This window comes from Rhineura floridana, chromosome 19, assembly GCF_030035675.1.
Source record: "Rhineura floridana isolate rRhiFlo1 chromosome 19, rRhiFlo1.hap2, whole genome shotgun sequence".
Classification (NCBI taxonomy): Eukaryota; Metazoa; Chordata; class Lepidosauria; order Squamata; family Rhineuridae; genus Rhineura; species Rhineura floridana.
The window spans coordinates 28,014,972-28,037,049 of NC_084498.1; the positions used below are offsets into that span (position 1 = coordinate 28,014,972).

At 48.1% G+C, this 22,078-nt stretch overlaps 2 protein-coding genes across 3 annotated transcripts in view; one reads left to right on the forward strand and one right to left on the reverse strand.

The window, feature by feature from the left end:
* RSPH14 (radial spoke head 14 homolog) overlaps positions 1-2,194 on the reverse strand; it is a 65,211-nt gene extending 63,017 nt beyond the window's left edge. Inside the window, exon 1 of the mRNA XM_061602488.1 lies at positions 1,818-2,194. Coding sequence (XP_061458472.1) covers positions 1,818-2,019 — 202 coding nt within the window. The 5' untranslated portion in view covers positions 2,020-2,194. The remainder of the gene's footprint in view (positions 1-1,817) is intronic.
* Positions 2,195-3,957: 1,763 nt separating this feature from the next.
* RAB36 (RAB36, member RAS oncogene family) lies at positions 3,958-21,329 on the forward strand. Of its 2 annotated transcripts, none has more exons than XM_061602947.1 (11): positions 3,958-4,097; positions 11,205-11,325; positions 11,612-11,703; positions 13,135-13,200; positions 14,510-14,611; positions 16,081-16,145; positions 16,246-16,297; positions 17,815-17,896; positions 19,177-19,267; positions 19,819-19,938; positions 20,372-21,329. In XM_061602947.1, exons 2-11 carry the CDS (start codon positions 11,257-11,259, stop codon positions 20,434-20,436), a joined length of 804 nt encoding a protein of 267 aa, XP_061458931.1. In that variant the 5' UTR covers positions 3,958-4,097; positions 11,205-11,256; the 3' UTR covers positions 20,437-21,329. The 2 variants fall into 2 exon arrangements, with proteins under 2 accessions (XP_061458931.1, XP_061458932.1); XM_061602948.1 differs by lacking the exon at positions 3,958-4,097 and adding an exon at positions 6,648-6,727.
* The last annotated feature ends 749 nt before the right edge of the window (positions 21,330-22,078 follow it).

The window sequence follows — 22,078 nt, forward strand, 5'->3', positions numbered from 1 at the left end:
GCAGCTGTGAAAAAGGCAAATTCCATGCTAGGGATCATTAGGAAAGGGAGTGAAAATAAAAATGACAATATTAGAATATCGTTATACAAATCTGTGGTGCGGCTGCATGTGGAATGCTGTGCACAGTTTTGGTCACCTCACCTCAAAAAGGATATTGTAGAGCTAGAAAAGGTTCAGAAAAGAGCAAATGAATTATCAGCATTTGAGGTTTTTAGTTTAGAGAAAAGGCAAGTAAGAGATGACACGATAGAAGCGTATAAAATTGTGCATGGCATGGAGAAAGTGGATGGGGAAACGTTTTTCTCCCTCATAACACTAGAACTTGTGGACATCCAATGAAGCAGAATGTTGGACAATTCAGGACAGATAAGAGAAAGGACTTCTTCACGTGGCGCATATTTAAACTATGGAAATCACTCCCACAAGAAGCAGTGATTGGCACCAACTTGTCTGGACTTAAAAGAGGATTAGATAAATTCATGGAGGAAAAAGGCTATCAATGACTACTAGCCATGATGGCTACGCTCTGCCACCATAAGTGGAGGCAGTATGCTTCCCGGTGCAAGTTGCTGGAATCTCCAGTATGTGAGAGTGCTCTCTGTACTCAGGTCCTGCTTGCAGGTGTCCCAGGAGCAACAGGATGGCTACTATGAAAACAGGATGCTGGGACAGATGGACCATTGGCTCTTCTTGTGTTCTTAAGATTGAGGTGTGCACTAGTGATGTGCTAGAATTCCACCCAATTCGGATTTGGTACCGAATTTTCCATTAATTTGCTTGTTCTCAGTCGCTGAAGATCGGATTTTAATGTAGTGAATTTTCACAGCTATTTTTGAAAGTGGACTTTTAAAAAAGAAAATCTGCCTCTAAAACATTGATTGTAAGAATGATAATTTATCAAAAAAACCCGCACGAATCAGTAAAACCAGCGGCAAGCTGATACAGGACAAACTCAAATCGATGCCAGTCTGTTACATTGACAGAATGCTTTCGAACCGGCACTGGCCAATGGATCCCATCCCTAGTGAGGACAAACAAACTTCCCTTAACAATGTGAAATAACAGTGTGCCAAAAATGTTTTTTTTTTGAAGCAGATTGTCTGCTGGTTTGCTCTGGAATTGCTTCCCGAGATGCCGCCTGAAACACTGGTTTCTACTATCATTACAATGTCTTTGAGGGCCTATGATTTATGGAATTCCTCTTTTTCAGTTCAGCTCAGTTTACAAAAGAATATTAAAAACTGCTTTGCTAGATCAGATCCACCTATGACAACATTGCGCTTCCAACGGCAGAGGGAATCTGCCATCTGGAACTGCCAGAACTGGACTGCATCTGAAACTGGACATCCCATACGTTACCTGAGTATTTGTTTTGTCCATCCTGAACCTACTTTATGCAACGGTGCCCACGACAATTACTCCAGTTTGCCAGTGTGCCCATGGACCCAAAGGAGGTGGCAATCCAACTTGCACTGAAGCTGTGTGACATCCCTCCCCATCTCCACAGGGCTTCCTTGTGCAAGGATCCCCATGAAGAGGAGGAGGCAGATGAAGAAGACATCACAGCCTGATCTGGCTGGACTACCCTCTCCCCACAACACCCCAAAACAGGGCCATTCTATCACCATCTCTCCTGTGGGAAGGATCGTTGTGGCTTTTCCTATGTTGATATTGTGGAGTGTGTGTGTGTGTTAAAAATAATGTTACTTGTGTAAGCTGTCTTGGAAGGCCTTGTGGTGGGCTATAAATAAGTGGAATAAACAAAGAGCAAACAATTCAGCCCAGAGGGGCACGGTGGTGTATTGGGCATCTCTTACCGATCCGAATTGCTTCGTAGACGTTCTCCGGATCGTGCACCAGATCGCACAGCGCCATCAATGCCCGCTGCCGGGTCAGCAGCTCGGAGTCCTCCAACTCCTCGTTGAGTTTTGGGAGACCCCTCCGGCCATAAGCAATGGGGGCTTTTGTGGGATTGATATCAGGGGGCAGTTTGGAGGAGATCCGGGGCAGGAGTGCCATTCCAAGCTCCTTCTGTCCCCCCAAAGTAAATATCAAAACAGACCCTTCTTTAGGAGTGCTGAGAGGAAGCAGCAGAGTCAGGCCCTGCCTCAAAACAAGCCCCAGGCCTGGGGCATAGAGGAAAAAGGGACGGCAAGAAGGCAGGGCAGGCAGGCAGGTATACACACGTCTGTGCTTCCGTTCCAAGGCGCACGTGTGAAGAGGACACGTGTCTTTTTTTTAAAGGTTGCAATTGAAAGCAAGACGGGAGTTAAATTTAAAGGAGAGATCTATTCTCTCCCCCTTTCCCCACGATTCAATATGAACAATGAATACAGTAATATTCATGAAAGAAAAACACGAAGGGGGATTAGAAATTGAGCAAATTTAAAAGACGCTAAACAAAAATAGTAATGCAAAATCGAAATGAACGATAATAACTAGAACAAATATGATATGGTCCGCGCACGCGCAAGAATAGGAACGGGAGAGGAGGAAGGGCAGGACCCCAATAATCCCAGTTTTTCGAAAGGGGGGAATGTCGCCTTCCTCGAGCCCCGTCAGGTAACCGCACTGTCTAGGCCTCTGGTTGCTAAGCGACCGGGACGCCCTCGCTCTGTGAATACCAAGTTACGCTCTCGGGAGAGACACTATGCGGCGGGGCCGCAGTCCGGCAGAGCGCAAACATCGTAATTCACGCTAGTAGCGGCTGTGGAGGACTGAGGGCAGGATGCGGGGCGGCGGCGAAGCCACGCCAGGCCGCACACTGAAGCGGCGAGAGGCGCAGTCGGGTGAGATCCTAAGCGCTCTGTGGAAAACCCAAGACAGTTTCTCCCAAGTTGGTGCCTTCTCCAGGCTGTGGACCACAACTCCCATCAGCCCCAGCAAGCACAACCGCGTTCTCCTCAGCCCTAGCGTCATGCGACCATGCTTGCTGGGGCTGATGGGAGTTGAAGTCCCAAATACCCTCAGGGCCCAGGTTGGTGAGAGGCTGGATGCCTCCTATTATGTGCCGCCCTGGGCTCCTGCTGGGAAGAAGGGCGGCGAAGACAACGCACGGCCGAAGACATGCACAAAGCCGCGGCCTCTCGCTGGTGCTGCTTCTGACTTTGACTTGTGAGCCCCCCCAGAGGACACAACGACTTGGGAGATGTGGAAAAATGCCTAAATCAGTCATATTTCGAAGACCCTGTGTGTGTAGAGATTTTAATAGTATTTGCCTCTTTACTCGGAATTAAATCCTATTGGATTAAATGGGGCTTACTGTCAGTTGTACGGCTTGCACAATTCCTGGATTCCAGCTGAGGTAATTTTGGACAGGCAAAGAAACGCTAGTTTGTTTGTTTATCATCATCATTCAGGATTTCCTCCCAGAGATGTAGATGGAAAAATAACGAGCTGTCTTTAGGCCAAGAGCCATAAGGCAGGTGGTAAAAGAGAAGCTAAGAAGAGCCCAAAGGGGCCCCGACTAGTCCAGCCTTTGTCCTGGCAGTGGCCGGCCAGATGCCGCAGTGGGAAGCCCAAAAGCAAGCAGGCCCTGAGCGCAACTGCAACCCCAAGGCCGGCGGTGGGAAGGCCTGGGTTCATCTCCCCAAAGGGCCTTGCCAAAACCAGTATATCCAGCCAACTGTCTATAGTTGTTGTTGTTGTTCCTATTATTGCCCTTGTAAGGAGGGAGGGAGTGCACGAGGTTGCTCTCTCTGGAAGCATCAGCGCGGTCTAGCCCAGGGGATCATTCACAGAGGAATTTCTCCAGGAGGCTTGTGCTCATACTTCTGTCTTCTAAAAGAGGGGATGCAGATGTTGCAAAAGCTGCCCAGGTGGAAACTGCCCAGCTCTGCCGCAGCAGAAGCAGGCAAAGCGTTTGCTCCGCTCCTGCGCCAGCAGGCCGAGAGTGGCAACATCTGGCAGGGAGCAGCGGGCACCATTCGTCGCCAGCCCCGCCCAGCAAGAGCTCCCCGGTGGGCCTTGGGCAGCGCCTCCGCCTCTGAACGCCACCTTGCGACGGGGAGGCGCTCTGGTTCCCATGGCGCCGCCGCCGCCGCCGCCGCCGCCGCCCTTTCGCACCTTGGAAGCCCGCGGCTCCTCCTGCACGGTCGGTGAGTCTTCCGCTGTCGTCGCTCTTTGCCATTAACCGACGCTCTAACTAGAAAAGCCCCTTTCTGCAAATGGAGGGGGGGATTCAGCCTCCCCTCTCCCCCCCCGCCTTGCTTTTTGTTAATGAGCTGGTGGCCTGTTGTAGAACTAGGGCCCGTGCAAGCGGTTGCTGGACGCCTTGCAGCCGCTGACGGGCTGAGCTAGGGTGAACCCCCCTCCCACACTCCCAAATGAGGCTTAAATGGGCCCCTCTTTTATTTAACTGGTTAATAGAAACGTGAACAGTACATAGATAAGATTGTACACCACTTTTTCTCTGACTGGTTATATTCACAAATGGAATGAGAGAGGCATAAAGGTGTATTCTAACGGGCTGGAGACTTTCTAGGCTGGAAAGCCAAATGGTACCCCCATGCAGCCTTTCCCAACCTGGTGCCTCTGGGTGTTTTGGGCTACTATTCCCATCAGCAGAAGCATCATACAGCAAGGCTGGCTGGAGCTGATGGGATTTGTAGCCCAAAACATCTGAGGCTGATGGGAGCTGTAGTCCAAACCTCCTGGCGGGCACCAGGTTGGGGAAGGCTGCTCTGAGGCTTTTTATGCCTTGGAGCCTGGCTCAAGCCAGGCCATGGTGATGGGGCCTGAGCTGACCTCCAGCCCCTCTGGCCAGTGGGCTTGGTTGGTCCCTCTGAGTCCCAGCCGGAGCCCTAGCTGCTGCTTGTCATGGTGCTGGCTGGGCCTTGTAAGGAGATCCCCAGGGGAAGGCTGGAGAAGGCTGCCCTGATGAGCCCAGTTCATCTGGAAGTTTTCCTGGGTGTGCCTCACTGCGGTGAATGGGAGCTGCACAAGAGGACTGACGTGTTTCAGTGGGGCATGTCCAGGAGAAGTTGCCTCGGAGGACTGTGGCTCTGTACACCATGCATTTAAAGCAGAGCTTGGAAAAGTTACTTTTTTGAACTACAACTCCCATCAGCCCAATCCATTGGCCATGCTGGCTGGGGCTGATGGGAGTTGTAGTTTTAAAAAAGTAACTTTTCCAAGCTCTGATTTAAAGTGCGTAGCTTCTCCCAGTGCATACTGGGAACTGTAGTTTACCCCCTACCGAGCTACAACGCCTGGCACTCTTAACAAACTCCTGCTCTCCGGCTTCTTTGAGGGAAGCCATGTGCTTTCAGTGTAGAGTGTGTATGCAGTCACAGTCTTGATAACCCAAAATCAGCTGCCTTAAGCAGGACCTTCATCTTTCCACCCCATTTCATGGCACCTTATGTGAAAATGGCATACACAGCTTTCACCTGGAGCTCCATAGGCTTGAGCTTCCCTTTTCACTCCAGGGTTTCAGGCAGGAGACATTTCTAGTCCAACTGGAGATGCTGCTGGGCATTGAGCCAGGAGCTGCTGCGTGCAAGGCAGGGGCTCTACCACCAATGGATGGTCCTCTCCCAAATGCACCCTGATCAAAGGCCCAAATCACACCTCCCAAAGTGGGGCTCCTCTTCAGTCTGTGCTGCCTTCTCGACGAAGCAGCCGCCATCTTGTCTGTCAGATGCTTCCGAAAGGTAGCCCCATATAACCACAGAGGTTACTGTGGGTTAGGGCAGAAGGCGGTCATCAAGATTTGGGTTTGAATTATACTAAAAACACCTTGACCTGCCTGTTTCCCCTGATCAGTGCCATGTTTGATTCCAAGTTTGTAGCCTGTTTGTTTGCAAGCGAGCTTTGCATTTTCCGTAGTGATAAGATGGCCGGGCCTTTTGGGGATAAAAAGATGGTGCCAAGAAGTTGCCATAGTAAAGGTGGGTGGTATTCTGAGCTGACAATAGCCCAGAGAAGGGAATGCAGAGAAACTCCCTTTGTGAGGGCCTCATTTTACAGTCAACATGCTTCCATCCATTTGGATTATAGTTTAACTGACCGCCCTCCCCTTCTCCCCTGCCCTCCTCCTGCAACTCCAGAGGCTGGCCTGGAAAACAACTTCATTTAGCAAAGCACGAAGGCAGGGGGTGGGGAAAGTTCCTGATCCCTGTACCTGTCACAGTTTTTGCCTATCCTGTTCCTGCGTCCACCATAATTTTTATTTATTTAAATTTAATTTAAAAAATTACATCCCAGCTGATTTCAAAAAGGAAGTTGGATAGCTAAGAAAGCAGAAAATATTGTCAAGTATTTCAAAGCGCTTAATCGCACCCACCATTCCTAAAAAAAACCCCAACCAAAAACAAAACCGACAGTCATAAAACCTGAATAATCGTATCATAAACCAACAGCAGTCAAAGTGGGAGCAGCATGAAACAAAAGCCGTTTTTTGAGCAGTTGTGCTTTTGCCAGTCCCTAAAACAATAGAGCAGCCTTCTCCAACCTGATGCCCTCCAGACATTGGGACTACAGGTCCTATAGAAGATGTAGTCCCACACATCTGGAGGGCATCAGGCTGGCGGAAGCTGAGTGTCAGGCCTGATGGCTGCCAATTGGCATCACTCATTGCAGATGCCACCACAGAAGAAGCCTGACACTAGGGCTGGGGAGCATCTGTGGCCCATTAGACGTTGATGTGCTGCAATTCGTGTTGGCCCCAGCCAGCCTGACCAATGGCTGGGGGTGAAGTGAGCCAACAATATCTAGAGACCCACAGGTAAGCCACCTCTGACCTTCACCTGCTACAGGTGCGGGGAACCTTTGGCCCTCCAGATATTATTGGGCTCCAACTCCCATCGGCCCCTGGCAGCATGGCCAGTGGTTGGGGATGATGGGAGTTGTAGTTCGGCAACAGCTGGAGGGCCAAAGTTTCCCACGCCTGACTTAGTAGGTACCCACCATGCTTCACAGTGCCAGGAGATCTGAAATAATGCTTCAGAGGATTTGGGGAGCATGAAGAAGGCACATACGGAGCAAAGCGGTCCTTAAAGAACCCCCACCCCAAGTCTTTAAAGCAGCCTTTACCAACCTGGTGACCCCCAGATATTTTGGGCTGCATTTCCCATCAGTCCTGGGTGGAGCTGTAGCCCAAACCATCTGGAGGGCACGAAGCTGGGGGAGGCTGCTTTAAAGGTTAAAAAATCCCAACGGAAAAAAGGCTGCTTGTTGCCCCCCTGGAAAGTGGCTTTTAGAGTTCTGTCATGCATTAAGGCAATGCAATGTTGGTTGTGCCTTATTTGTTCTAAAGCCGTTTGGTGGGCAGCAGGCTAGATAGATAGATAATTTATTATTACGGTCGTTGACCAAAAAAACATACAATGTTACAACATACATATAACAAATTCTGATATCAAACACATTCATAAAACTTTTAACTAGCGCCATTCTTTTTCCATTACTTTTAAAAGATTCATTTAATTTAAAATTATTGACTAGGTACCCCTTTTGTCTACACATTGTTTCCTGCGTCGAATGGCTAATTTGCAGAATTTCGCAACCTTTTCAGTTACGTCAGGGGAATGATCATCCAATAAAAACTCTTCATAAAATATATCCATTCTACCTGGTATTGGAGCTATAATGGGGGTAATTATCTGCTGTCTAAAATCAGAGTAAAATGGGCAATATAAGAAGACATGTATAACTGTTTCAACCTCCTCACTATCACATGGACATTTTCTGTTCTGATATGGGACTTTATTAAATTTGCCTACAAGCAAAGCCGATGGAAGGACATTGAATCTTGCTAAGGTAAAGGCTCTACGCCTTTTTGGTTGGGTAAGATTTGATAAATAGGCCATAGGAACCGATGGATTACTATTATATCTCGTCTTCTTCACTAACATTAGTTGTTGCTGATGGTCAATGTCTCTAATTCCCTGAAGGATACTCTGTTTAGCCTTTTCATAGCCCATATCTAATATTAAAGATGGTGAGAATCCTATAAATGAGATTTTGTCTAGGATTAATTTTTTCCACGCTGACTCAAAATTATCCTTTAGAATGTGGGGTGCTAATCCAACCGGGTTGAATATTACCGGTAGTTTTAACCAATAAGTAATTCTTATGCACCAAATCCGAGATTCAATAGTTGGAAGTCCCGTTTGTAGTCTTAGAATACAGTTTGGAACACAAGACGGGACAGCTAGAATTGATCTTAAAAAGGTGTTTTGTACCACCTCTAAGGCTAGAAAATTTGTACAAGTGCTAATTTGAGTGCCATATATTAACTGCGGTACAACTTTTGCTACAAACAGTTTAACAGCTGCTGGTATGAGCTGGCCTCCTTTATTATAAAAAAAGGATAATATGGCTTTCGATGTTCTCTTTGCATTCATGATTAACATTTTTGTGTGCAATTGCCATGATTTATTTGACTGAAAAGTTATCCCCAAATATTTAAACACATGAACTTGTTCTATAGATTGCCTGTTAAGGCGCCAACAATGGTTCGACCTTTTCCTTTTGGCGCTAAAAATCATAATTTTTGTTTTATCATTATTTATTATAAGTTGTTCCTTTGAGCATACTGTCGCCAAGGTGGCCAGTAATCGCTTTAGACCTATTGGAGTTCTTGAAAATAATACCAGGTCATCGGCATACATTAGAATAGATCTAGGGATTTCCTTTAATCTTGGTGGATGGGAGGAAACTAAGGTTAAGGATGTAGCAACTTCGTTTATATAGATGTTAAACAACATCGGTGCTAAAATACATCCTTGTTTTACTCCCTTAAAGGTTGGTACAGGTTTAGTTAGATGTCCTTTTTTATTGCATCTAACCTGCAAACATGTATTTTCGTGGAGTCCTCGTATTAGAGCTAGCAAACGAACGTCAATATTGGAATTATACAATTTTCCCCAAAGTTTACTTCTAGATATTGAGTTGAAAGCATTTTTTAGATCTATAAATGCCGAATACAGGGCACCTCCAGATTTTGCTGTATATTTTTCACTCAGATGATGTAATACCAAGGCCTGATCATAAATCGAACGACCTAACCGGAAACCTGCCTGTTCCTGGACCAAGATTTGTTCTAGTTCTACCCATAGACTTAATTTACTTTGTAAATGGGCAGCATATAATTTACCAATAATATTTAAAAGACTTATAGGTCTAAAGTTAGTTGGATTTAACATTGAGCCTTTTTTATGTATTGGGACAATTATAGCCCTTCCCCAGTCAGTTGGTACTTGCATTGTATGATCGATGTGTGGAAACAGAATCGCCAGCACGGGTGCCCACCAGGCTACATTAGCTTCAAAAATTTCAGCTGGAGTATTGTCTGGTCCTGGTGCCTTATTAGCTTTCAGATTAGTTATTAATTCTAAAATTTCCTCTATTGTTACAGGTTCCCATTCCGGGATATTTCAATGTATATCAAAAGGTTTTAAGTGATAGTTCAAATCATCTTTATATAGATTTAAGAAATGACTTTCCCATACCTGGGGAGGAATATAACAGTTTAAATTGTTATATGATTTTGACCAACTATTTGTTATTATCTTCCAGAACAGGTTAGAATTTTTTTCTTTAGACGCGTAAATAAGACGCTGCCATAAATCTTGAGTCGCTAATTTATTTTTCTTGTCAATTAAAAGTTTATATTGGCTTCTGGCTTCACAGTAGGTCTGCAATGATTCCATTGACCTGCTTTGTTTATACAATTTAAAAGTAGCTATCAAACATTTTTTTTTCTTCTTTTTCAACACAAGCATGATCAAACCAAGGCTTAGAGTACTGGGTTTTACTTTTCAATTTATGATTATGTTCTGTATTTGTCTTCAAGGCCATCTGCAATACATTTATTAATTGCTGAAATTGTGGGTAAGGGTCATATGTTTGGTCATCTAGTAAAATAGACTCCCTAAGAGCAAGACAATCAGGGGCATTTAATCTGTCTAGTACCGCCTTTTCTAATTTAGGTAACCATTTGAGTCTTCTAGAGAGAATTTCACATTCAGAATTATTAAAAGTTTGAGACTCCAAACATAGTTGTCCCTCTCCGCAGTTCAACACTATATTAATAGTGTTAATATATTAATAGTGTTAATAGCCTTTTTTCAGGCTGCGTTTATGTCACCAAAGTTGCCAGGGGGCTCATGTCCCCCTGTGGCCAGCAGACACAGGAAGGGCTGTGGCTCAGTGGCAGAGCGTCTGCTTTGCATGGCAAGAGGCCCAGGTTCAGTCCTGGCAGCATCTCCAGGTAGGGGACCTCTGCTTGAAAACCAGGAGTGCTGCTGCCAGCCAGTGTTGGCTAGAGATGGGGAACGTGCGGCCTTCCAGATGTTGGTGGACCACAGCGCCCATCCTTCTTGGCTGTTGGCCATGCTGGCTGGAATCCAGCAACATCTGGAGGGCCAGAGGTTCCCTGCTCCTTGTGCTCCTCTCTCTCTCTCTCTCTCTCTCTCTCTCTCCCCCCCCAGAATTCTCTTCTCTAATCAGCAGACTGATGTAAAACATCATACAGCAGAATATACGGCATCACCAAGATGAAAGTAGATTAGTCCTTGCCCGTATACGTCAATATTAATATACCTTTTCAGTTCTATTTATACCACCTTGAACTTGTGAGATAAGGCAGGATAGATTTTTTTTAAAAAAGAAACAAGTTGCAGACATTTGTTTCTTTTGCTGTCTTGAAGAGCCGGTATAGCTTATTGGCCTAGGTGGCCAGGCCAAGACATTTTACTGCCTGAGGCAAAGGACAAAGTGGCATCTCCTCCTATTTCAGATGAGTCTTACTGTCCCTTCATGCATACTGAGGTATCTTCCTCTGCACCTGAGGGCAGGGGGCTCGCTGAGAGGTGCAAGGCAAGCTTCCTGGCTGGCACACACAACTCTTCCCGCGCCCTGGCCCTCTGCACCTGCCTTCTAGGGTGGCTGCCTCACTCTGCCCCATGGTAGGGCTGGCCTTGGATGAGACTAAGCTGGAAATCAGGAGGTACCCAGTTCTAGTACTACCATACAACAGTGTTAGAAACCATTGGCCCTTCAGAGGTTGCTGACCAGCAACTCCCATCATCATCCCTGACCACTGGCCATGCTGGCTGCCGGGGCACGTGAGTTGTCATCCTGTAGCATCTAGAGGGCCAAAGGTTCCTCGCACCTGCCTTACCGAAACCTACCTTTGTAAGAACTACAAAAATACAAGTGCTAAGTACTATTGTTTTGTTTCACTGTTGACCCCCAAGGCTGCTTTCTGATTTCTGTCTCGTGCCTTGAAGCACACACTGAATTTGGGCAATGAAGGCCAACCTACTGCAAGCTGCACCACCCATGAGCAGAGGCAGAATCATCTCCCACTTCCCAAAGGTAAAATTGGGGGAGGTGGGAATTTGCCTGTTTGCCGCCCTGGGCTGCTTCTGAGAGGAAGGGCGGGGTTTAAATATAATTAATAAATAATAAATAAATAAGTAAACTTTCCACCTCTGTCCACGTTGTGTGTTCCCTGACAATTTGAGATACTCCCTCAAAACAAAACCCATCGTATTTTTGACCTTGGGCCTGGCAAACCACTGGATTGGATTGGTGAGTGGACACAGTAGATTTCCTCCAGCATAGAGCTCAGGCCCTCCCTTTCTTTATGTCTGCATCGCAGTGGTATACTCCCGAGGCCTGCCTTCAGTTCAGAGATCACTTCCACGCCCAGGTGAGGAGCGCCTGTCAGCGAGGGAACTCGGGAGCTGTTGGGTGAGTCTGCCAAGGAGAAGCAAAGCTTCACACTGGGATAAGCGTTTACGTTCTTAAAGTGGGCGGAAACCTCTTTCAGCCTGATAGCCACATTCCCTCACGGGCAATTTTCCAGGGGCTGTGTGCCAAAGGTGGGCAGGACCAGACGCAAAAGTGGGCAGAACGGTGGCCACGATCCTTCTCTTGCTCTGTTATCCAGTCACACCAAAGTTGGAGGTGTCTACAACCCCTGGGGGGTTCCAGTCATGGGTTTATTGTGAGTTCAGGGATGCTGGTGCCCACAAGATTTATGCAGCATGCACATGACATCATTGTCACGAATATGCCTGCCCATACTTTTAAAAAATGTAATCCACATATCCCATTACCATGGAAAATTCAACATAAAACCAACATGTGCAGTTACTGCTGATGTGGAAGCTCTTTAGTGTGGTTTTTTGGTGTGTGTGGGGGACAGGTTGCCATGTGTGTGGTGATATTTTAGTGGGTGGTCCACTGCCACACCCCCTTACTCCAGTCCGCTCCTCCCCCAAGCACAACCCAGTTGTTTTGGTTTTAGTGCCTCCCAGTACCAAAGGAAATAAATATATTTCTGCTGACTACCATTTGCCTGGTTCGAAGGTAGTATTCTCTCAAGATTTCTATACAGTAAGTGTGTGTGTGTGTTACCAGGGAACTATAATTACAGTGCATACACTCTTGCATGAGACTCATCCCATTTTTAAAAAAAATACTATCCCCCCCCCCAAAGAAAGCTCAAGGTTCTATTTGGCCCATTGTGAGACATGATAACAGACTGGAGCTAAGTTTTGCTCTTGGGATTTGTTTTTTTTTAAAAGACATACAGAAATACCTGCATGCATTCCCAGAATGGAAAAAGGGTAGTAAAAGGCAGGAAAGGAGTGAATGAGGGGAGGGACATAAAAACGCAGCCAAGATCCATTCCGTCTAACTCTGCCACCAGTGTGAATGGCAAGCAATGGAACAGCAAGGGATATTATATGACTTGAAAAACAGGAATGTGTGGAAGTGAATTTGCCAAGTGCTCAGACAGAAGAATGGGATCTGTTGATAAGGTCCCTATCTAGAAGCACCCGGGCATCTCTCCATCCAGGCAAGCCCCGGGCATTGTCACAACCCAAAGCCACCTTGCAGCCAGGCAAATGCCCTCGAGGAGGAGGGTGTGGAGCATGGTCAGTGCAGGGCGTGGCCAGCAGAGAGGTAGACTCCTGGACCTTGACATCACGCCTCGCTGTTTGTCTCTCTCTTGTTGCTTCGCTTTTCCTCAACACCCGTCCCAAAGCTGAGCTCTGGAGGCCTTGAAAACTTCCTCACTACTTCCTGACACTTTGATTGCTCCTAACAGAGGTATTAACCCGATACTTTTTCAATTTTAATGACACTATCTAACGTGAAAAATATGCATTGCAGGCTAAAAATATCGAAAGTGGTTGTGGTGGGAGATCTCTATGTTGGAAAAACAAGCCTCATCAACAGGTATAAATCTGTTTCGACACGCTGTGTTTGTCAGAACTGTGCAGTGTTTCTGTCTAGGGCAGCAGCTGGCCTCTGTTTTATAAGGCTTTTCCAGCTGAGCGGTTTGCACATTAGTTGCCAATTGTTGATGTTGTGCTTGTGTAGAACTCCTTAAGGATGGTGCAAGGCCTTTCCTTGCCACCTTGGGCTCCCTTGGAAGGAAGGGTGGGATAGGAATAGAATAAGTAATACAAATAAATAATAAATAAATAACATTTCCAAATAGGAGGAAATGCCCCTGTTTACTGTTATGCCTCTCCTGACCCAGGCCTAATGACACAGCAGCAGCAGCCGGTACCATGTGATGAGGGGCAGGAAAGCCGTAAAATGCATACAAAACAGGCTTTTGAGTTTCTTCCCTCCCCGCCCACCTCCAGAAAGGCAGTTGCAAGTTTAACTGCACAGTTTGAAAACTGGACTTTCTCTCAAATATGAAGTTTACTAGGGGTTTATCAAAGAGTATCAGTAGTATTTTTAAAAAGATTCTAATGCTTGACAACTTTTAATTAAAAACGGGACTAGCCAATCTGGTACCCTGCAAATGTTGCTGGACTTCAACTCCCATAATTCCTGGCCATTGGCCATGTTGACTGCTGGGGCTGATGAGAGTTGGGAGTCCTGCAAGGGCACCCCATTGGCAACCCCCGATTTAAGGGAGGAGTTAAGTCACTGAGAAACTCACCATGTGCCCCAAAGCATGGAAACTGCAAGTTAAGGTACCTTCTGCATCCCGTTAGCAGGAAACCTGCTTCTACAGTCTTGCCATGTTGCACTTGCTTCCATGCTCTCCCACATTTCCTTGGGCTTTCAAGACCTATGCTAAATCTTAGGACGCCCTCACCTTTAAATGTAGACTTTATTCAATCAAGGTTTGATAAGCCTCCATCTTCTCCTTTGGCTCTTTTACTGCTGCAGACAGTAAAAGCCCCTCCAGGCTGGTATTTTTTGCAAGTGCATTCTGCAACTTGTCATTGATGCAGTAACAATGCATTAGTGGTGGATTTATAAGTAGATAAACTTACGAAAGTAACCACTTTTTAAATCATTTTGTCTCTCTTCCTGGCATAACATTTACACAATACTCCTACGCATGTCCATTCTGAGGTGAGTCCCACTGTATTTGTTGGGACTTATTTCCAGGCAAGTGTGTATAGGACTGCAGCCTTCAAAAATAATGTCTCCACCCTTCCTCTCATTTCCCCCCTCTTTCTTTAAAGTTCCAAAATGTCATGCTGCCAACTTTATTTCCTACCCCTTTTCCCCCTTGCAGGTTTTGTAAAGATGTTTTTGACCGGGATTACAAGGCAACCATTGGAGTGGACTTTGAAATTGAGCGTTTTGAGATAGCTGGGATTCCATACAGTCTCCAGATGTGAGTTGGAATTTAATGCAGCCTTCCTTCCCCCTCCCCTGCAGCCCTCAGTGTGACCTGCACCAGCGCAAGTGAATTGGAACTGCACCCTCAGCCAGTTTATGTTGTTGGTTAATCAACCAACCTTGTGCCCACTTGTCTATGAGCGAGCCCCACTGAACACCGTGAAACCTGCCCACATTTATCAGAAACTGAGTGGTCAGTAGAACGGTCGGATTCCTCCCTTTTGGTTTCTCTGTTCCTCATTTCTCCAATATTAAATTCAGTTCAACATATTTACACATCAGCTTGCAATTAAACTTCAATAACTTTTTAAATCACCATTTTAGTGGGATTTCTCCCAACATACCCATGATTGTATGCAATTTTGCCTAATATACACATTTTTGCAAAGCAGTGTTGCATAATATAATGCATTTTCATTTATTATTTTCACTAATATATGCATTTATATACATGCTTTATCCTAGTATAATGAATTTTTTTACACATTACTTGACTAGCACTATGATCATGCTCTTCAAGTACTTGGAAGGTTGTCACACAGAGGAGGGCCAGGATCTCTTCTCAATTGTCCCAGGGTGCAAGTCACAGAATAATGGGCTCAAGTTGCAGGAAGCCAGATTTCGGCTGAACACCAGGAAAAACTTCCTAACTTTTAGAGTGGTACGACAATGGAACCAATCACCTAGGGAGGTGGTGGGTTCTGTAACACTGGAGGCATTCAAGAGGTAGCTGGACAGCCACCTGTTGAGGATGCTGTAAGTTGGATTCCTGCACTGAGCAGGGGGTGGACTCAGTGGCCTTAGAGGCCCCTTCCAACTCTACTGTTCTGTGACTCAAGAACTGCACTGCAAAATTCAGAGAAGTTCTGAATTTTGAAGGATGGCTGTGTTTCAGATGGCATATTGTTTCAGGCAGTGTGATTTGGGTAGACTTGCCTTTAGAGGTGAACTCAATCTAATGCCTCTCCCATCCCTAGCGGTAAGGCTGCAATGTTGTAGTTCCACTGAAATAAGTCCCACTGACTTCAGGATGCATGGTTAAGCAGGATATAAGGCTGTGAGCTCACCCATTGCCTATAGCAAAGCATTCTCATTAGCCACACCTGGAGGGGGATCAGTTGCAAAATCTCTTTGAAGCTGAATTAAAACAACAACAACAACAACTCAAGCTGATCCCACCAGTTTTTACAGGAAAATGGGGCAGGTTTGACCAGCGTCGTGTGTCCCCTTTTTCAGAAGAGAGAGGTGGAGACGCACTGGAACCGGCAGGATGGGGAGCATGTCTCCACCCTCCGTGTAATACGAAAGACTTATTCCGGACGGCAGTCTCCCTCCCCCTTCCCCTCCCCCCTCGTATCACCATCTTCTTCAACTTGTGCCCCTAGTCGTTTGGTTTGTTGCTGGGCTTGCTTGGGTTGCACTCCTTATGGCTGGCTTGACTTTCCTTGTTGCTCTCGTGCCCAGATGGGATACAGCCGGCCAGGAGAAGTTCAAGTGCATTGCATCTGCATACTACAGAGGAGCAGAAGGTGAGTCAGGGGCTGCCTCCGTCCTTCCTACCTGGCAGCACTCATTCTCCTGGCTGCTAGGCCTGCAACTTCTTACAACCCTGTCTTGCTTTCATTGCAGTGATTATAACGGTCTTTGATTTGGCCAATATCCAGACTTTGGATCACACCAAGTAAGTCACTACAATTCTTTCCTGAGGACTAGGGGATTAGGCAGACTTAAGCAGGGTGGGTCTGCCTGTGGGTGTTAGCTAAGCAGAGCTCCCATCTTCAGCGCTCCTTGGGATACTGGTGTAGGTGGGCAGCACAAGCCATGTGGGCAGAGCTGCCAGTCTTCCATCTGCCATGCTTGTGGGCTTCCCTGGAGAATCAAGCCCAGCCTTCCCCGGCTTGTGCTCCCCAATATCCAGAGTGCTGCAACTCCCAGCGATGATGACGCCGGCTGCTGGGGCTGCCGGGTGTTGCAGTCCAAGGCATCTGGCGGGCGTCAGGGTGAGGAAGGCCGCTCCCTCTGGTGAAGCAGGGTGTTGGGCTCAGCGGAGGCTGGCCTGACCCAGCAGAAGAGCTCCCTGACTTTTTAACTTCCAGAGGGGAAGCTCTGCTTTGCTGGCACATGGGGCTCCTTAGGGTCAAAACAGGAAAGGGGGCAACGGATACAGCTGCAGCGGTGATGCCCGAGAAATTCCGTGCCTGTGAAGAGGTGTGACTATAGGACCTTCTGGCTCTGCTAAGGTCTGGAGTGAGGCTGACCTGCCCCACTTTATGGTATACATATGTGTGGGTGTGGATATTGAGGGGGGGAACCTCTTTCAGCCTGACGGCCACATTTCCTCGTGGGCAGCCTCCCAGGGGCCACATGCCAGATCTGGGTGGAGCCAGAGGGAAAAGTGGGCAGAGCAAAAGATGCGACTCTTACATTCTAGCCGTGCAAAGTCAGAGGTTTCGAAACACAGTCTCGCCACTCTCCAACCAGGCAAGCAAGAGGCGTTATCACCAGGCAAAAGCACTCCTGAGAGGGCAGGGCTACCGAGGGCGTGGCTTGGGAGGAGTCTCAAGGGCCTGTCAGAGAGGTCTGGAGGGCCGCCTCTGGTCCCTGGACCTGAGATTCGCCACCCATGATTCCTTACCCACCCTTCACCATAAAGTCCCAATAGTGGGTTACAACAATTTAAAGATTCAATATTAAATATTAAATCACAGTCACAGGACTAGGGTGGGTCCTGAAAATGTGTATCTTCGGGTGTCAAAGACCAGAGTAAAGAGGTGCAACTTTAGCATACAGCAGAAGTTGTACACAGCTCTGTGGGGAGAGAATGCTGCAACTTAGGGGCCACCACAGAGAAGGCCCTCTCCTGTTACACCCCCCTCCCGAACCTCTGAGGGCCGTGGAACTACCAAGATGGCCCCCTCTGTCATTTTTGGCCCTCACTGTGTGGGGCCTTAGCTATTGGTGGCCTCTTTTAGTGGGGTGGGACCTCTAGCCCTGTCCTTTATTTTGTATTGATGTGGTTCTAAAGTTTTATTGATTGATTGTGTTTTTTTTAACTGGTTTTAATTTAAGTCGCTTTGGGTTACTTCTGTGAGAAAAGCAACTAATAAATCATCATCATCATCTCTACACCAGGCAGATCAAGGGTCTTTTTTTTATCCTATGCAAAAACACTCCTCCTCTTCCTCCTTGTTTTTCTAGACAGTGGCTTGAAGATGCGCTGAGGGAGAATGACCCAGGCTCCAGCTTCATCTTTCTCGTTGGAACAAAAAAAGATTTAGTGGTAAGCATATCGCTGCTCGCAAAAATAAATGGTGCAACTGTGTGGGGTGTTAGGTAATTGCAGTTTCAGTACAGAGTTTCTTTATGCAGTCTGTGTGTTAACTGTTGGGAGGGCTGGTGGGTAGCTGATCTTGCCTCACAACAGAGTTGGACCCTGCAAGGGCTGGGATAGCAACCACAAACCATCACTGGAAAGTAGCAGAAGGGTGAACGCTGACGTCCCAGTCGCTCACACACAAAAAGCTGCGCCTGAAGCTCCCCCCGGATGCCCCCTGAGACAAGGCTGGCTGATGCACGCAGGGCTTGGGGGGGAGGGGAAGGGCATCCTTTGTGGGGTGAGCTGTTCCTCTAGGGCGAGGCTGGAGCCCACGGGGCAGGATTCCCTTTCCTGGTGTTGGTGAGCCAATTCCATCCCCCCTTCAACTCCTTCTTGGGGGCCTTGTGAACCATTTCTGTTCAACAGCTTCTTGTCCTCCTGACAAGCAGTGCTAAGGTGCCCCCAGAGGATTTTGCACCTGTCATGACGGACAGACTTTCCTTGGCAAGGCAATGGGAGGAAAATGCAAGGAGGGTGCCTGAGCGCTGTGGCGGCTGGAGCCACGGAAGGTGGCCGGTGGACTTTCCCCCTCTGCTGAAGCAGCGCTGTGTGTGATGCATCTGCGTTATGCAGACACTGACACAGCCACAAGTTTGGCTCTTTGTTCTGTTTGGGTCCAACTAAGGGCAGGATCACGTGTTACATTTTCCACATGTGATGAAGTAAGAATACAGGCATTGCCCTGGTCGATCCAAGCAAAGATCTATTGTGCTGGACCGTTCTGATCTTCTGTTTCCAGCCATGTGTAGCCAAATGCCTCTAAGTGTTCCCCAGCAGAGTTGGCAGCCATCTGCAGTATCTCTAGGTAGAGGATCCTGTTTTGCGATCCTGCCAATAGCTGTTGACAGGATTAATTCTTCAATGCATTGGTCTAACCCACATGGGTGCCGTCCAGATGTTTTGGACTGCAACTCCCATCAGCCCCAGCCCACGCAGTCGCATCATGCTGGGGCTGAAGGGGGTGGTTGTCGTTACTGATTCAATTTATATCCCACCCTTCCTCCCGGAGTTGCAGTCCAAAACATCAGGAGGGCACCTGGCTGGGGATGGGGATGAGAGAAAAACCTGTGTTTGGTTCATATTCGGTCCACCTCCATCTGATTCACACTTCCTGAAACAACATGAACCACAATGCAGCTTTGGAGTGGAGAGGCGGCAGGCAGTTCCATGCATTTGTCTTTCAGTCTGATGCTGCCTGTGAGCGAACAGAACTGGACGCCATCCATCTTGCCAACGAAATGCAGGCGGAGTATTGGTCTGTTTCAGCCAAGACAGGTTAGTTGCGCTCATGGAAGAGCTTTGGAGCGCAATGCCACAGGAACGATTGGGAGAGGGCGGCTGGGTGGGCGTGCCAGCCAGTCTCCTTCAAGGGCTGAAGCTGCCACCTTGCCCGGGTGCTGAAGTAGGCATGTTGGGGAGGGATTCTTTTAGAGTTGTTGCCCTCTGCTTGGATGCAGTGTTTGATCCTTGTGAATGGCACATGTCTGTGGTTGCGCTCCAGGTAGGCTCATGACAAGATGCAAAGGTGGCCCCCTCGAAACCCCCCCCCCCAATGTGTGTGTGTAGATGGTGGGAGTGCATGCTCTCTCCTGGAGACAGGGTGTGTGTTGGCCAGCCTATTTAAATCAGGAGCAGCTAACCTGTGGCCCTCTAGATGTTGATGGACTTCCAACTCCCATCAGCCTCAGTCAGCCTGGCCAATGGTCAGGGATGATGGGAGTTGGAGTCCAGCAGGTTAGCCACACCTGGCTTAAATATTTGAGCCCCTAAAAGGGCAAAGCATCACCACCACCACCGCCTCTCTCTCACACCTCCTCTTTTATCAGGGGAACATGTCAAGGATTTTTTTTCCCGAGTTGCTGCCTTGGCCTTCGAAAAGTCTATGCTGATGGAACTGGAGAGGAGCAACAGCCGAATGGCCCAGATTGGCGCAGGAAACCTCATCAGTACGTTGAACTTAAATTCTTTCTTTTACTTAAAAGCAAACACAGCAAACCTGTTCACTTTCCAAGGGAGGTGGATGGTGGAAGCTAAATTCCATTTGCCTCTGCTTAGAATAACTTTCTCCACCCTGCTGCCCTCCAGATGTTCTAGAGCAGAGCGCCCATTAGCCACAGCATGGAATGGTTTTGCTGGCTGGAGCAGATGTGAGTTGCAGCCAAAAACATCTGCAGGGCACCAGGTTGGCGAAGGCTGGCGTATAGGACTGCAGCTTCCATCCAGACAGCACAGAGGCTCTCTGCCCGCCTTGGGTTTGCTGTGCGACATTCTGCAAATGTCCCCAGTGCCTGGGATGTAGCTGTTGCTGCCCGTTATAATTTCTGGAAAGTGATGCTCTGAAGGGATTGATTTGGCCATTTCTTTGTTCCCTCATTGCAGAAATAGAAGGAAACTCGCCGGAGGCTCTGGAAGCCAACCCGCAAGCCAGCCCAGGTTGCTGCTAGTGGCCAGCTGTGGGTGCGAGCCTCTGGCCTCCTGGAGGATTCCCCTAAGGGCACCGCAGGACCCTGGAAGGAGGAGGAGGAGGAGAGGGGAGAAGCGCCGCTGCAGCCTCAACCCTTTGCTTTGGCCAGCCTGCCTTCAGTGGAACCACCTCCTCTGTTGGGGAAATTCCACTTTCTGGCTCCCGTCATGGGAAATGATCCGCCTTTTCCGGGGGGAGGGGGGTTATTGGCCCAGCCCCTCCCTCCCTCTCCCTCCACCCTGTTCTATGCTCGCAAAGCCTGCTTCTGTGGCAAGGGCCGGCCTTGGGTGCAAGAGGAGAGGGTGGATGGGCCTGTGGGATGCGCGAGGATTTTGTGCCCCTTGGTGCATCTAGGCGGACCGGCCTTCCTCAACCTGGTGCCCTCTGGATATTGTGGGCTGCAGCACAGAAAGGTCAGCTGGGGAGCATGCCAGCCTTCTCCAACCTGGTGCCCTCCAGTGTTTTGGACTGCTGGCTGTCGCTGAAGGGAACCATCATCTAAAACAGGCGTATTGGCTGAGCTAGTGGGAGCTGTGGTCTTGGCAGCTTCAGATCCTTCTCAAGCTGGATCCCTGGTTAACCGTGGTCAACAAGAGGGCTGACACCATCATGGTTAAGACCAGCAGGAGGAATGTACTGGGCGGGGGGGGGGGACTGGCGGAAGGCAGCATGGAGTCCTGCGGCCCTCCCCAGATTGTGGCCAAGGGGCAGCCTGAGTTGTTATTCCATGCTGGCCCAGGGTGAATGGCGGGTTGCCCTTCCTTCTCTGTATTGCTCCAAACTGAAGAAAGCCCTCACTTCACTGACTGCCTTGGGCATAAGGAGCTGTTTATTGTCATGTCAGTCATGGTATTAAACATGCATTTTGATTTCCTCTGAAGACTGATTCTTTAGAAGCCAGAATGATACCCTGAAGCACCCCCACTCCTCCCAGCAACGGCAGAGGAGAAAGCAGAGCTGTTTAAAGTCCCAAATAGCTTGGATCAAAAGTCAAGGGCTTTGTAGTCCTGCCTTTGAGTGTGCATCAAAGGAGGCTGTTCTGGTTCAGCCTGGCTAATGACCAGCTGACACAACTGTTAAGGAGGCAGCAATTTCTGGAATATTCAGCCTTGCCGGGGCATGGGGGGGACTTATAGAAGTTACTGGCCCCAGTTGTCAGTGTAAGGTGGCTGTAGCACATCAACATCCTGGTTGGAAGCGGGGGGGGGGTATATAAAGCATTCTGCTCCAGTTGACAGCCATTCCTCCCTTGGCTGCTTTTTGATTTCCTCTGAAGGAATCTGAGAACGGGGTACCTGTGACATCATCCCTTGTTTCTCTGCTGCTTTCAATATTTTTGGCACCTTTCTCCTCTCCCCACACCTGAGTGGGCACAAGATGCCATGAATGTTCTGGATATGCCAGTCTCCTCCCTGGCAGATTTGTGGCCTTGGAATTGTTGGCCCCCGAATCTAATCAGCTGAGTTTGTCCACAAGCCAAAAGGGATCGACAGAAGGGATGGGGAAACTTTTCAGAATTCAAAAGAAGCCAAGGAAACAAACTGCCCGGTTATCAGTCTCTCTTCCTGCCTTTGGGGAAAAGATGGAGAGTCCAAGCGGAGGCCTTAACAGGCCTTGCCTTT